The 18377-nt window shown below is 30.8% G+C and overlaps 1 protein-coding gene across 1 annotated transcript; it reads left to right on the top strand.

Annotated features, from left to right (window-relative positions):
• The first annotated feature begins 17010 nt into the window (after positions 1 to 17010).
• Positions 17011 to 18045, top strand: LOC112529029 (cytosolic sulfotransferase 13-like). The gene has a single exon (XM_025140109.1). It carries the CDS (start codon positions 17011 to 17013, stop codon positions 18043 to 18045), a length of 1035 nt encoding a protein of 344 aa, XP_024995877.1.
• Positions 18046 to 18377: the final 332 nt, after the last annotated feature.

Raw genomic sequence — 18377 nt, 5'->3', positions numbered from 1 at the left:
ATTCTCTTCCCTTATCTGGTTTGTAAAGCTTGGTGTTTTGTTAATTTTGTTTGATGATTTCTGTTTGATTCTTTTATTATCCATTTTCCCTTTTCTCTGTTGTAGATCATTTTTAGATGGAATTCTTATAAATCCTCGTTTTTACCATTTTTAGATGTTGGATTTGGTTTTATATGTTCAGTTTACTTTGGATATGGGGTCATAATCCAGTTTACTTTGGTTTCATATAATCTGGTTGTTGTTGTTTGCTTGGTCCTATGGTCTATTCATATTTGTTCAAATTATACATATTTGTTTTATATGTGGTTAGTTGCTTCCCAGATTATAGTGAGCTCTTCTTCTTTTGCAATCTTACATGTTGAATTTTTTATTTACATGTATTTCAACAAATATAGCTTAATTGCTCTTCTTCTTTTGCAATCTATTGTACTCCAATCAGTCTCGATACATGTAATAGCTTAATTGCTTCTTACCTTAGATATAATAGCTCTTTCAACATTAATTGCTTCTCAATTTAGAAGTATTTAAATATTAGTCACTAAATATTAAGTACAACCAACCAAATGTAGATGATTTTACCAGTTTTGAGTTATAACATGTTGGTTGCTTTTGGAGAATCCATTGGACCTTCCACGGTTGTTGACTTTTATTTTTACCAAATTACCCTTGATGACACACATGTTCTAGGTGTTGTATGTGAAACATCTCTATTGTTGACTTCTCTGATTCTTTTCACATTCTTTCATTGTATATAACTTTATGTTATATACCGAATAATCATATAAATGCTGGTACTTTGGAATGTTTTGTTATTGTTTATTAAGCTCAAGAAGTTTTGTCAAGTTTTATCATCAATTATGATTGAAATGTTTGTAGACTTTGACAACACCATTTATCAATTTTTTGTTAACTATATTACCTTATATTAATGTGTATTTTACATGTGACAAAAGGTGTATCATCGTCAATACTTTGCTTCCACGGTGTGGTTTGTTCTCTTTCAATTGACAAAGTATGTACAAAAACATGTGGCTTTGATCCATAATGGGATATATTATTTGTATGGAATTTCTAACCATATTTGATTTTACATTTTTAATATGTAAAAATAATTTCTTATTCTTTTAATTATTATTGTATTCGGGTGTAATCTTTATTCTTGAAGATAATATATATTCTATTAGTAAAATATGATTAATTAAATATAAACAAAGTTACATATTTATGTAGAAAATGGACTCTGATTACTGTGTTGAAGTATTTTCATCACTCAATCAACATCATGTGTGGTGGAATTTGATGATTGTGAGTGGAGTTCATTTGGAATGACGTCGAAGAGAATATATTAATTTTTATTTTACTTGAGAAAAATATAAGTCTATCATATTCAATCTGAGATCAAGTTGTATAAATTATTATTTGTAACTTATATTTGATTAAAAATATTTTTATATAATATAGAGACAAAATGGTAGCAACTATCACACGCCGTTTATTGGAGTCATACATAAACATGAGTTTGTTGGGTGGTGTATTTGCTTTGGATCATTTTCAAGTTGAACAAATATATTGTGATTGCGCGACATACCAAAGATACAATTTTGTCCACGATGGATGGATGATTCCTATCAGTAAGAAAACAAAGCTTCCTCCATTAGCAAGTGATATTGCAAGTAGATTTGCATTCTACCCATTGGTGCTGTCAATTAAAATTATTCGGAGGATAAGACCACTAAGAAAATACTGATTGGTACATTTTAACCATCAATTAAAATTACAATTTTATTTTTATTTTTTGTTAAACCATAACTTTTGTTTATGTTTTTAATCATAAGAATAACATTGTTCAGATATTGCTGGAAAAATCATCGTAGGAGGACGAGTAACATATGTACGTCATAAACATGTATTTCGATTTGGTTCATGTGAAACTTTTCTACAAGATGCGACGTAAGTATAAATTACATTTTTAGATACTAAATAACACAAACACACACATATTATTACAAATTTTAAAAGCGTTCATTTTATGAACATGAAGTATATAATAAAGATGAAGTTGATTGACACTCCGCGTATGCAATCAAAGATAAATCTATAATATATGCATCTCGACTTAAACTTATCCATACGAAGTCAAGTACGTTAGACGTCAATTTCTATATAATCTTTTTTGTGCACCGTTATTTAAAATTAATGAATTTAATAATTTATATTATTTATATAATTTTCAGTGAACATTTTGAGTTCTACAGAGTTAACCAAGATTGAATTCGAACCACAGATGCCAGAAGCGGATAACATTAGACTGCTATCAGATATAAAAATATGTGGATAATCAAGACCATTATCATGTTTTATTCGTTTTTGTTATGATGACATTTAGTGATAAACTTTTGGTGATGACCTTTATTTATATTTGGTGTGATTACATTTTGTGATTATATTTGGTATTTGTTGTCTTTATATATATATATATATATATATATATATATATATTTGATGTGATTGCATTTGATGATGATATTTGGCACACATAGGGATTATCAAAATGACTTAACTAAATAACTTTTAACATCCAAATAACGAATAATGATAAACGAGAAATTATATTCATTTTATATTTACAGTGTAAAATGAGGATTTTTAATGCGGATGTAGACGATGAATGCGACAATGGTGTTGTTCCACAAGTTGATCTAGATTTGAAGAAAGATAAGTATCATATATGGAAATGGAACTAGCCTTTATATTATTTATGTCTTTGTGATGTACTCATTTATAATATATACATTTCATGGAAAATCATATTCTTACTGAAAAGCGAAAACAATACAATCGAGAATATTATGCACGACATAAGAATATTAACAAAAGGCAAAAATTAGCTAATGGCGAAGGAAGCAGTTAATCTACAACACATGTCACCAATTTCACTGCAATGGACACAACACCAGTTAGTGCAACACCTGTCACCAATTTAGCTAGCAGCGGATACAGCACCAGTTAGTGCATAAGTCCTTCTTGAGAGAAAGAGAACTTATAATAGAAATTATTATCTACGATGTAAGGGAAAAAAACATAACAACAACAGGTGGTAACACACAAAGATGCATGGAAACATTGACAACTACCATAGAGAACAATGAAGTGATGGATGTTACAGGTAAAAGCCATATCTTTAATATGTATATTCAAGCATCAATTTTGTATTATCGTAACTTTATATATGATGCAATTTATATTTTTCAAATATAACATTTATAGTTTTGTAAATTATTATTTAATTTACTGTTTACATTCTTGTATTCATAGATATAGTTCTTTAATGATAAATATATTTTTACATAGGTTTAGTTCTTAAATGTTAACCATATTTTTACATTCAAATGTCCTAGATGTAGAAATCTCTACTGAGGTCATTGTCAACTCATTGAACCGAAATGGCATCCTCGAGGAAGATCCATACATTTATATTTACAGGCGTATATTTAAGGAACATTGCCTTTTGAATGAACAACCTGCATGTACTCGTTGCGGAGCAAAACGATTCAAGTTTGAATTCCCTTCATTCTACTACATGAGTGCGAAGACAAAATTAGCATACTCTCATATTCCTGAAGAATTATACAATCTCTTCACATCACCATCTGAATTGGGCGAAATGTTTAGGCACAACATATGTGCATATAACACGAACTTTTATTTCATATCGATGGGTGTAACTGTGGATGAGATAATGAATAATATGACATCCAATGCATATACTTTTCATGCACATGGAGGAGTATATCATAAAAAATCGATCAGTTAGTTCCAAGGGATGGACGACCTAGGTATTTACAGTTATATTTTTATGATGCTGAGTCTGAGTTTTCACATAGACTCCAATGACCCAATCTTGATAGAAGTATCATTGAAATTTTGACGCGTGTTCTTGCTACGAATCCATACGTGAGAACATTTCAAATCCTTGCAGAATTAGGACCACTCGACAATTATAGAGTCACTTTGAATGCATCGCTGGAACTTGACCAGATGTATACAACCGACCGACTACATATGAGGCTTGAATACAGACATTTGCTTTTTTATTTTATAAACACATATGATACATAATATACACTATATTAAATAATCATATTATTTTGTTTGTTGGTATTTGGGTTGAAGTCAATGACAACATCACAACATATAAGAGAAATATTATTGTATATGGGAGGTCTGACTATAGCCAAGAAATTAAATCTCACCTCGGTTGTTACGATCCATTGTCTTATATTTTGTTCTTTCCTAAAGGTGAGTCTGGGTGGCATTCTCAAATTCCAAGACATGGAGTGCCTGACGGTGAAGTTGTTGATGATAACGAAATCATGGGGGAAGATTCAGAAGGTACAAATTCTATCGCATATTTTAATATATTATATGAAGTAACGAATTAGTTTTGAAAGCATACATATTATCAATTTAAATGTTTCAAAACATTACACATAGACTTATGCAAGAAGGGGTAGGAATATTGTAGCTATGAAAGAATACTATTGTTACAAGTTCCAGACCCGTTAAAACGATAATGTGAATCTATTGGGGGCAAGATTACTGCAACATTTCTTGGTAGATACCTACATCAAGATCGAGACTTCACGTTTGCGTTTATGTGAACTTAACCAAACCAAGATAAGAGCATATTTATATCAAGGCATTGTGGATTGCATTAATGCTGGTGAGGTTTAACCAAGTAGAGTTGGACAACGAGTTGTGTTGCCTGCATGTTTTATAGGAGGCCCACGTGACATGCGACAACGATTTTTGGATGCAGTGACTTTAGTTCATGATGACGGGAAACCCGATATATTCCTTACAATGACGTGTAATCCAAAATGGCTAGAAATTCTTAAAAGTGCTATTGCCCAGTCAGACTGCACCGGATCGATCGAAGCTTGTTGCAAGAATTTTTCGTGCCAAATTAAAGGATCTCAAGGACCAACTCTTTCAGGAGAAGATCCTCACCATTGTCAGGGCATATGTTTATGTCATCGAGTTTCAGAAGCGTGGATTGCCACATGAGCATTTCCTCATGATAATGAGACCTGATGACAAAATGACCAATCCAGATCATTACGACAAGATTGTATGTGCTGATATTCCCGACCCATCAAAGTATCTTGAAATGCACCGGTTGGTTGTCCAACAAATGATGCATGGTCCTTGCGATCATTTATGATCGTCAAGTTCTTGCATGCAAGGTGAGTCGAAAAAATGTCGTTTTAGATATCCTAGACAATTCAACGATAAGACAGCACAGGCTGAGAACTCATATCTATTGAATCGGAGGCGAAATATTGGAAGAGATGTGAATGTACGGGGAAATACACTGGATAATAGATGGGTTGTCCTGTATAACCCTAAATTGTTAATGATGTTCAACTGTCATATTAATATTGAGGCTTGCTCGAGTATAACATTTGTGAAATATCTCTTCAAATATATATATATAAGGGTCATGATAAACAAGTTATGCATATAGTTCCAGGCGAAGGACAAAGTGTTATTAATGAGATTAAAAGGTTTCAAGATGCGCGTTATGTCTCCCTCCGGAGGCAATGTGGCAGATTTTTAGCTTTGTGCTTTTTCAAATTCAATCTTATGTGATGGATTTGCAACTCCATATCCCTAATAAGCAGATGGTTAGGTTCAGAGATGATGATATAATGAAATATATTATTGCTAGAGAGAGTGGTAAATGAACAATGTTGGCTGCATTTTTCGACAAAAATAAAGAAGGCGAGAGTGCAAGACAATATGTATACAAAGAATTTCCAAACCATTACACATGGAATGCAAGCGCATGTCGTTCGAATCCAAGAAAACAAGAATCAATGATAGGACGACTAGTTTATGCTAATTCTGCTGAAGGAGAGCGGTACTAACTATGCCTACTTTTGTCTCATATTAGTGGGCCTACATATTTTAAAGATCTATTCACAATCAATGACATATTATAACCGACATTCCGAAAAGCAGCACTTTAGAGAGGCTTAATATAGACAGACGAGAACTTATCACAATGTCTTGCGAAGCTTCTTTGTTTCAGTTTCTCAAAGCTCTAAGGAGGCTATTTGCGACAATATTAATTTATTGTGAGCCATGAGATATTCGCAAGTTGTGGGATGAGCATTACGATTCACTTTCAAAAGATTATAGATGACAATGTGAAAGTGTTGACCGAGTTTGGAATATGGTCCTAACTGACATCACAAGCTTTCTACAATCTATGGGTAAAAATCTTGATGATTTCGATCTTCCAAAGATAAATGTAGATACCAACTTACAAATTGGAAGTTTTCTTGAGTTACAAGAGGAATACTCCATAGTTGTGGAAGATGCGTTCTCGAGACTCCCTTAATTTCGACCAAAAAATATGCATAAGATGAGATCATAAAGCATGTAGATGATGATTATTCAGGAGTGTTCTTCATAGATGGTCTGGGGGGGGGGGGGGAAGAACAACTCACTCCCAATTTAAGATTCCCCTCAATCTTGATAACAACTCCATGTGCAACATAAAAAGAAGGAAAACGGAATTGCTCAATTGCTACGAGATGCAAAAATAATCATTTGGGACAAAGCCTCAATGGCTAAGAGGCTAGCGGTGGAGGCGCTTGATTGAACGCAGCAAGACATCATAGGGGTGACACTCCATTCGGTGAAAATATAATGGTTATGGGAGGTGATTTTAGACAAGTCTTATTGGTTGTGAGACGTGGAACCCGAGCACATATCGTAGATTCAAGCCTAACCTCTTTGGTCTTCAATTAGAAAAATACGTTTTTAACTCTCAATATGAGAGCACAAATTGATCCATGGTTTTCAGATTTATATTATGAGTGGGTGATGGAGATGAAGAAATGATGGAAGAAAGCTTTATATGCATTCCTGATGACAATAACCATTGTCTATACTAATAAAGATAAATCAAAGCATGATTTGATCGATGTAATATTTCCATCTCTGCAAAACAACAGAGCAAATTCAGACTATATCATTTCGAGGGAGATAGTATCAAAAAAAAAAATGAGAATATCAATGAGATTAATGATCAGTTGATTGATAGATTCTGTGGCGATGAAAAGGTTTACTACAATTTTGATGAAGTAGAAGATGACAGAAATAACTTATATCCAATGGAGTTTTTAAACTCGTTGACTACCAGTGTTTTGCCCCCGCATTACCTCATGCTCAAAATTGGATGCCCAATAATACTATTGTGGAATATCGATCCCTCTAATGGTTTATGTAATGGCACCAGATTGATATGTAGAGGTTTTTAGCAGAATGTAATCAATGTAGAAATAGTTGTTGGTCAGCATGCTGGAAAGAGAGTATGTTTGCCGAGAATTCCTCTTTGTCCATCTGAAGATAACATGTTCCCCTTAAAATTGAAGAGAAAACAGTTTTCAGTCTGGCTTAGCTTTTTTATGACAATAAATAAAGCTCAAGGACAGACCATTCCTAATGTAGGTGTGTATCTACCAGAAACGGTATTCTCGCACGGACAACTTTATGTGGTGTTATCAAAAGGGACATCACGTGAAAATACAAAGGTATTAATAATGCCTGCCAAAAAATTCAATCATGACGGAGTTTACACATCAAACGTGGTGTATCAAGAAGTTTTACGCGATTAATAAAGTACAAATGAGTACTTATTATTACACATTTTTTTACAACTACGCTTGGTATGTATATATTATAATCATAAAACATTTCTTACAGGGCATGTCTACATATGGATGCTTCAAGTGGTATCTTATCGTAYTTTGTATGTGTCGATTTATATTATTATAGGTGATTATATCTTCGGGTATATTCAAATTTTTCTGCAGCAAAAGAAACATCTTGGATTTCCACCACTGCCACCATTGGAAAGAAAGTGCTTTGATTTCCACCAGTACCACAATCGGGGTAAAAAGTGATTGGACCATATGAGTTTGCACCACTACCGTCGGGGAAAAGTGTGCTTGAATTTCCACAGCTAACACCACTGGGGTAAAGCGTGTTTGGACCGCCGAGTAAACTTTGATGAATTACGGCACTTGATGGATTTCCACCATAACCACCATCGTCTACCACAAAGAGTGTCAACATTTCTGGTAAACTTTGATGAATGGTGTTATGGAACATTAGCACATCGTCGTCGTCGCTTAACTAATATAATATTTGTAAGGAATTCGTTTTATGAAATAAAATGAAAGGAGCACGTAAACTTAACTTTTTCATGACACGTTTAACGACACCAGAATGCATTATTGATGAAGACAAACGTAATACATGTACGGGGGAGATTAATAGAAGGTACTCTAAGACACCATTTATCTCTTGGAATGAACCGCCACTTCGAAGATACACCAAAACATCATCACTTTGACGTGATTTCATATTTGTGTTTAAGGGTGATGGGTTGTGATGGTAGATTGTGTTTAACGGGTAAAGGGTTAAGGATTGTGATGATTTATTGTGTTGAAGGTTAAGAGTTGTGAGAGTAGAATATATGAGAATAGAAATAAAAGAGAAGATATGAAAAATAATGAAATAAAAGGTTGGTATTTATAATAAATTTGTTGCACTAAAACACGAAATAAGATTCAACATTAAATATCTTATTTTTGTCCACCAAATCAGATACAAATAATTTTTTTCGTCTCTACAATTATTATAGAATATCAACATTTCTTATAAGAAAAAATATAACAACATTCGTTGGTTAATTTATGCGTTTCAAAGAAATTGGTAAAAATTAGAAATATTCACATACAATCATATTTTTATAAGGTTTGTCACGGTAGATTATATTTACGGGTTGTGAGAGTAGAAGTGTTTTATTTTATAAACTAAAATCATGACATTTGGTCCTAAAAGGGTAAAAGAAACAGTTTATATATTCTCATATTTATTAAAAACACCCCTTAATCGATATAAACTAAAAGACAAAAAGATGGAAAAAAAATACATGGATCACCCCCGGGGGTAGATCCCACTTATCGAGACAAATAATGTTTAGTTTTCTAAAGGTGATGCATGTGGGATCCACTAAATTAATTTTTTAATAAATTTTTTGTACTTTTTGGTCAAAAAAGAAGGGATCGCCCCCCCCCCCCCCCCCCCCCCCCCCCCCCCCGGTCAAACATCTACCCCGGGGAGCAATCCGTGTGGTCATTTTGGCAATTTCGGTAAAAATTGGTTATTTCGTTAATATATTAGGTATTTTTTGGTCGTTTTGGTGATTTTCCCTATAAAGTATTTATCATAATTAATGAACCCTAGTCTTCTTCCACAAATATTCAAATCATAATAAATGTACTCTCATCATTTACATAAATATCTCAATTGATTGAGTTGCATTGGTTGTACAAATATGATGAGTTGCATTTGAAACGTCCTCCCTCTCTCTCTCTCTTTATATATCTATACTTATAATAAATAAATAGCTTGGATGACACGTGTCATCTTCTGGAAAGGCGGTTTCCTTGTTTTCCCGCCTAAACACGTATCTAGACACAATTTACATTAGTGGTTCAATTAGACTCATTTGAACGTATCTAGACACAATTTACATTAACAATTCAATTATACCCATTTGATTGATCACTACTAAAAATATATGGTTTTTCCGACAGCAAAATCCGTAGGAAAAACAATTATCCGACGGATATTGTTGTCGGAAAAACCCCCGTCGCTAAATGCAAATTCTGTCTGAAATATGTCGGTAATGTTCAAAGAATTTTTATTTATATTTTTTTCCTTCCAAAGATATATATTTAAAAGAAGTTAAAAATTTCCGACGAATAATAATTTTTATGATAAAAAATTATATTCCGTCGGAATTTATTAAGAAGTTTTTTATTTTTTTCTTATAAAACATATATTTTTTTAAATAAATTCCGACGGATTTCCAACGGAATATAACTTTTTATTAGAAAATTACAATCCGTCGGATTTTTTTAACATATTTTTTTGAAAGGGAAAAAAATAAAAATAAAAGTTTTCTTAAACATTTCCAACGGAGTATAATAAAATATAAAAATCAATTAAAATCCGTCGTAAATTTTAATTAATTAACGCTAATTAATTTATTTAAATAAATTAGACCAATTTTATGACGGATTTCCGACGGATTTGTGACAGTATTAAATAAGTAAAAAAATCCGTTACAAATCCGTCGGGAAAGTTGTAGAAATAAAAGTTTATTTTATTTTTAAATTCAGTGACGGATTTGTGACGGACGTCGATAAAAGTTGACTTTTCTTGATTATACAGAGCTCTGAAGTCTGAAGAGTTTTACTTCAGAGCTATTTCAAGAGTATAAGTATGAAAAGTCGTTCTAAATTTACTGCTAAGTTTAAATTCAACTTACTGATATAGTTTCATTTCTAAATTTAATTTTATTCTAGGATTAACTTCATTTTAACTAATTATTGATATCATTCATATCTGTAAGATAAGTTCCTGACATGATTTAAGTTTTTCAAATTACTCCGTGTAATACACATGATCGAACCTAGTGTATATATATATATATATATATATATGGTCATAAACACAATTCATTTTATTTTTATATAATAAGATTTGTTTTGCAAAAATAAGGTTATCCAAATAAGATAACCTTATGAGTCAAGCCCTTGAGTTAACACAATGAATCCCATCTTTTTTCTTATACAAATATCCTTATCCAATCTTTCAATTTCTCACCAATATCTCAAACTCAACCACAATTTACCAACACCTCAATACTCATGATGCCACCACAATACCTCTTGGGTTTTCTTCTAATATATATAATCTTTTACCCTTTCACTAACATCTAAATACTCAATTACCATGTTATCATTTCAATACCTCTTGGTACTTCTTATATATATATATATATATATATATATATATATATAATATTATAAACACAATTCATTTTTATTTTTATATAATAAGATTTACAAACATAGGGTCATCCAAATAAGATAATTTTGTGAGTCAAGCTCCTTGAGTTGACACAATAAATCTCATCTTCTTTTTTATACACACATCCTTATCCCAATCTTTCAATTTCTCACTATCGTGGGATATCTCAAACTCAATCACAATTCACTAACACCTCAATACTCATGATGCCACCTCAATACCTCTTGGATTTTCCCATATATATATATATATATATATATATATATATATAGATTAATAGCTTTGAATGGAAATAATATATTAATTAATAAAAGTGTAAATAAACTCCTACCCTACCTTTATATATACTCATCTAGAGTCACACAAACATAACATTTATTATCAAAAAGAAAAAAACAATTCACTATTGTTATCATATTTCACTTCATCAAATTATATTATTAGAAACATTTAAATCGTTGTCTAGCTAGTACCTAATTTACATATTTAAGACGATGCAAGACATTTCTAATCAACAAACATGTCCTTATCTAATATACCTTCTTAAACACAATTAATGCATTTATGATGTATGTGTGAATTCACGTTTCCTTTTGCCAACAATTCACATATAAATCATTATTTGTGCATTCTCAACCTTTTTACATTCTCAACCGGTGACTGTCTTTTATCGGACAACACTTGGGCGATAAACCGCCCTCATCGGCCAACACTCACCGGACAACACTAAGGTGATAAAACACCCTCACTGCTCAATACTATGATCAGTGAATATTCTCACCGGTCAATACTATGACCGATAACATCCTTATCAGTCAACATTTGAATATAAATATTCATTTTGGACAATGCTTTGTCCGATAAGCATCCTCACCGGACAAAGCGTTGGGCGATGAACACCCAAACTGGTCAACACTTAAAACAATACATACTCAATCTGGTTAACACTTGGGCGATAAGATGGCCAATTCGGACAAGACTTTGTCCGATAAAGGTTCTTACCGGACAAAGCTTTGTCCGATAAAGGGCCTCATCAGACAACACATAAAAGCATGAATATTCTCACCGGTCAAAGCTTGTGCGATAAGGGTCCCTCATCGGACAACATTGTGACCGATAAAGAAACTTCATCGGACCAAGCATAAAAACATTAGCAAATACAAAATTAGGTTCTTTACAACAATATGTAGAAACAGAGTACCATCAAAATATCAAAACCAGATTCAAAGCCTTTATAAAAACTCACCTTAGATGCAATTTGAATATGAATTACCAGCGATACAGAAAATCAATTTTCTCCAAATTAAGATCACATAAATACTTAACAACTTACAATCCACACAGAGTTCTCACTTCTCTCTTATCTTTCTAAAAATGGCAACTGAGATTGCCTTTCAAAAACTTTCCTTTTTTATACCTTTCCCAAAATAGGTGGTGAAAGATTTTAATAATCTAAAACCCCCTCACACTCACACAACCATATACATGCATATACACCTACAAATATATGCACATATACACATCTTCATGCATACATGCATCATGAATATAATATAAACAATTAATCACGTAAACAAATAATTACCTCAATTTCTATAACCGGAACTTGGTTATCACAGGTAATGTTTTTCGAAGTTTTTTTTTACCCTTAATGATTTTGAATAATATTCAAAACTATATTGATTTGATTTTGTGATTTTACATTTTTGCTTCATACAACTTAACAGTTTTAACATTCGAATTTTGTTATAATCTAGTAATTTATCAGAGATAATCAATTTAGAAAATGAAGATGATGAATCATCTTTACATAAGAAAGGTGAAACAACGGAAGGTGTCTGACAATGCTATGTAATCGTGTTTATGTAGCGTATGCATCAATGCAAATTTTGACCGAAATTGGTAAAAGACTTAAAATCAAGAAATTGTTGATGAGGAGAAGAAGATATTAGAAGAAAAAAAGTTAGTAACTAAACGAAAAAATAGTTAGATTTTTTATATAAAAAAATTTCTTAGAATTTCAAGACTTGCATTTAATCATGTGTTGTCGTATTTCTTTTAAAAGATGATTTTGGTTTAAAAAAGCTCATATTGTTTGGTTTTTAATACGAAGATTATTTAAATAACCTATTTTATTGATAATCTAAATATTTGATGACGTAATTTTATTCAGTTCTTATTGATACATTTTGTATATATGAATTTTTTTTATTTTAAATATAAATATTTATAATTTTTATTTATTGTAATGTTGAGTTTTGGTTATCCTAAATCTTTCATTACGTTGGTGATTTTTAATTAATTTTTCAATTTTATGATAAAGGCTTGCAACATATTCTTTATTTATAAAAATAAGAAATAAAAACAAATTTTACATTTTTGTTTACATAATTTTTTATGCTTTCTCTCCATCTCCAAATCCTTCACCTAGGGTTTTCAAAATTTTCTCGTGTGTCGTTTCACCATCTACCTCTATGTCGTTTGTAATCGCTATGCTCGAAGGTTTTTTTTGGGTATCACTGTGAAGAAGAGATTTTTTTTGTCTGGTAGATATGACAAATTTAGGATTTGTTATCTTCTTTTAGATATTTGGTAAAGAAAAACACACATTCTTTTAATTCAAACAACAATTTGAAAACTTGCTCATAGAAATATATGAATATAATCGTGACTTTTGCTTACGCTCTCATTTTTTGTTAGGTTTTCAATTATTTAAACTTTCATTATTGATTACATATACTTCAAACAAACTCATTCACTCACGCGACCAAATTCCTACTTGAGATCAAGTTTTAGGGTGTAATCGAACGTTGCTCCTATTTTAGCAGAAAAAGTTAGATACTCAATCTTCATCCTTGTCAGAAAATTAATCTTTCAGTGTTAGAAACAAATGTTGTAAGATCGTATTCCAGTATTTTTCCCCTTTTCTGAAGTTGATGTGTTTTTCTTTGTCAAAACACAATATTAGCATAAATTTACCAATATAATTTTCTTATTTTGTTTTTTTCAATGATTTGGCATCAATATCAATCATATATAAAGTGTTGAAATGGTTTTAATTGATGAAAATACGTGCTTTTATATTACTTTATTCCTATGAATATACCAATTATTAACTAACTTGGAAAAAGTTGATCCCAATTAATTACATGGACAATCCAATTTTATTTTGGTTTTTGTTTGTGGTATGAAGGTTTTTTAACCAGTTATATTTAGTTGTTTTGATTAATGCACCCCACATAAACATTTGGGGGCCCTCCCACTTGGGGAGTGAGTATGTGTTTGGATGGTAGTTGCCATGCCATTTAGGTGTACTTTTGTTTTCTTAATAAAATTGTCAAAGTACGTATTATTGTCTTTCCAAAAACAAAAAAAATTCATGCGATCCCATCAATTATACAAGTAATGCATACATTATCCACATGATGATCTTTAATGTTACTCATTTTATTTCATTTTACAAGTTTATTTCTTAACAAAATTGTATAATATACACATAATCCATTAATTAAATTCTACTAACTTTTATGAATCGTATAGACACAATTTGTTAATGATTGTATTTAACAACTGACTATTATTTATATATACAATTTGCATTACTATTTAAATTACTCATACTACCGTACAATTCACGGTTCCCCACTAGTTATTCTAAATGAAAAGTAATGGTTCAGTTGGGAAATCAACCAAAGAAGGACGTATGCATAGATATAATCAATATTGTGGTCAATTATGTTTGGTTTACATTTATTGAGAATACCATCATATATATCCAAATAAAAAAATGTGATTTTTTTTAAAAGGTGTGGAAGTCTGAAGTCTTATCTCATTTTTGATTAATAAGTGGTGGTACTGAAGTCTGAAACCTGAATCAATAAGACTGTTTGTTTTTGTAAGCTGACAAATGTCTGAAATCTGAATCAATAGTTTGTTTTTGTAAAATCAGGTACAAACATTTTGCAAGATTCTCTTGATTTCATAAAATTTCGATTGCCTAAATTCATCTTGACAATTGCTTAACAGATGGAACACAGTAAGAACCTTTTGGATACTTACAGACTTCAGATGTTATCAGAAATGCCGCCGGTGAGTTTGGCTGTGGAAAGATCGATAATTTTGATAGATGATAGATCATTGATAGGAGTTCTTGTTTCACATTAATCTTCTAAGCTAATCTATACGTACATAAATTATATATATATATATATATAGAGAGAGAGAGAGAGAGAGAGAAGGTAGGGGCTTGCATTTCACATGGGTGATGAAAGGACGGTGGCGTCCCTAGTGAAGAAGTAAGCAATAGTCAAAGAGAATCAATGAAAAAGGGAAACAAGAGAAATTAAGATTTTAGTTTACCTCTTATTTATTCAGACTCTATTAAATGATAAGATGCTCTGAAAATAAAAAAAACAGTCTAAATTAGAAAATGTCTAAACAAATCAAATATAAGTGATAGTTAAGAACTGAAAATGAAAAAACAAACAAAATCCAAGAGAATAAATCTCAGTCAATCATTTATTTAGATCACATTTTAAAGAAAGCTTTTTTTGAAAATCATCCAAAAGGTCATATATGACAATTTTTTACATATGGATTATATGAAAATTTATTTTTTCATATAGTTATTTAATCCATTTAATAAGGTATTTATTTATAATTTTTTTTATAATTTTTGAAATTTAAAATGCTTAACTTTTCATTTAATTTATATTTTTTTAATATTTAAAATAAGTGTGATATAGTTTTTTATTTTTAATGTTTATTTTTTATTGAATTAATTTATTTAATTTTTTTTTTCTTTTTACAATATTTCTCAAAAATCATATATAATATTCATAATTAATTAATTTTTTAAAAAAATCGTTAATTTTTGTTAAAATATCATATGTGATATTGATAATAGTAAATGCAAGTGGAAAAAATATAAGTCATTTACGTGTGATATTTATAATTTATGAATTACGTTTTAATCACGTATGATCTTATACATATTAAGTGTATTATAATAGTAATTTTTTTTCAATTTTTTTTTTCAACATTCAATTTTAACTACTGTTTTTCATGATTTAAACTACATATGATTAAGAATTATTTTTTTGAAAAAAAATCAATCAATTATGAATCACATATGATTTTCAAGAAAATTGTAATTTTTTTAAATAAAAAATAACTTTATAATAATAAAAATTAAATCACGTTTATTTTAAATCGAAAATAATTTTATTTAATAAAAAAATTAAATCATATTAAAATCCCACAAATGATAAAAGGTGAATTCTTAAATAAATGCCTTAGAGCATGTCGAAGGGGCCGTTAAAACCATCTTTTATCCGGTGTCTTCGTTCCAACCACACTGCAAATGTCAAATGGTTTTGTCGACACTGCAAATGATTTCTCACGCTAAACTTTATTATTTTATATTATTTTCCATTTTCTAAACACATGAAATTAATTAAAAATGACATTTTAATATTTAATTTAATTATATTTTTAATTTAAAATATTTATTTATGCTTTTAAATTTATGTTATTTTTTTTATAATGTAATTTATTAATTAAAAAATTTATCATTTTTATTTTAGCAAGTAATCATTAAATAAATAAATTAAGAATTATTTATTATTATAATATGTATTTACAAATTATAATCATTGTTATTAAAAATAGTTTAATAGTAAATTTAATATGTTATTTTCACATGAGGTCTACAAATTTAGTGTTTTTTTAGAGTATGGTTGAAGTTGATTTTTTTTATGTGTTAAAAGGCCCCACCAAATTTGGTGTTTTTGATGTTTTTTTAAATGCTAAGGTTGTAGATGGTTTTAGATAACTCTTATATAAATAAATAATTTTTATGCCCTTATTTATTCATTTCTGAAAGTTTTTATTTTAAGTTTTATTTAAAGAATTGTGTGGTCTGTATTTATTCTCTTATTTTCTTATCTGGTTACTATTCCCGCATGAACTCGACACTTTCTCTCTATATATAAGCGACTATGTAATCACGAAAACATCTTCCATCCAACAAAGATAATAACACTTCAAATAATGTCTCTGCCTACATTCACCAATGCTTCCCCTATTTCCTTTGTAACACCTAGTGCAGAAGAAAATGAATGCCAAAAGGCCAAGTTAGCCCTTCTTTTTCATAGATACAAAGACAAATTCACAACTTTGCCAAAGGAGAATGGTTGGATAGTTGAAAACCTTTACATGTACCAAGGGTTTTGGCTCATGTCAGACAGTTTATACTCAGTTGAAACTGTGATGGCTGCGCAAGACACTTTTCAAGCTCATCCAAATGATATCTATCTGGTCACATTACCAAAATCAGGCACAACATGGATCAAGGCACTTGTGTTTGCTACGATGAATCGAAACCGATACAAAAATAAGCCTCTTTCAACTCATCCTCTCCTTGTCTCTAACCCTCATCATTGTGTTCCTTTCGTTGAGGACGAAAGCTTAAGAACCAACCCTTCCTATCTCGATACACATCTGCCACGACTCTTTGCTACTCATATTTCTTACACATCATTACCTCAATCCATTCTTGATTCTGGTTGTCGTTTGGTTTATATGTGTAGAAACCCTAAAGATGTCTTGGTTTCTTTGTTTCACTATGTCAATAAGTTGAGAGGCAAAGCTCGTGGTCTGATGACAATTGAAGAGATGTTTCATATGTTCAGTAAAGGTGTCAATCCATATGGACCATATTGGGATCATGTGAAGGCCTACTATAAGGTCAGTTTAGAACACCCAACAAGGGTTCTATTTCTGACATATGAAAATATGAAAGTAGATACTGTAAACAATGTGAAGCGCCTTGCAGAGTTCTTGGGCTTCCCTTTCACAGAGGAGGAAAATGCCAAAGGAGTTGTGGAAGAGATTGTGAGTCTATGCAGTTTCGAAAACTTAAGTGAAGTTAATAAGCACGGTAATTTTCTTGAGGGTGTACCTAATAATATTTTCTTCAGGGAAGGTAAAGTTGGCAACTGGAGCAACCATCTCACAACTGAAATGAGCCAAACTTTGGACCAAATTACCAATGAAAAGTTCAATGGTTTGGACATCTCATTCTAAGTAGAGCGTATTCGATCAATGAATGTCATAAGATTTTATAATATATATATATATATATATATTTGTCATAGGATATAGATTTCTCTTTATATTCCCTCACAAATAGTTGTAATATGTTTTCTTGAATGTTATCAATATAAATAATATTTATCAAGCATGCATATATAAACTGGGATAACACATGTATATCGTAATCAATATTCCGGTCGAGGCATAGTCAAGTATTATAAAGCCCCTACTATATTGCGATACACAATCAGATATTCTAACAACTCGCCATCGATATGAGGGAGTGGTGCGAGATAGGAGAGGGGTGCGTACTCGTTTGACAA

Source organism: Cynara cardunculus, assembly GCF_001531365.2.
Source record: "Cynara cardunculus var. scolymus isolate 2C chromosome LG 16, CcrdV1, whole genome shotgun sequence".
NCBI classification, from domain to species: domain Eukaryota; kingdom Viridiplantae; phylum Streptophyta; class Magnoliopsida; order Asterales; family Asteraceae; genus Cynara; species Cynara cardunculus.
The sequence above is the reverse complement of the archived record's forward strand: the minus strand, read 5'-3'. Positions and strand labels throughout refer to the sequence as shown.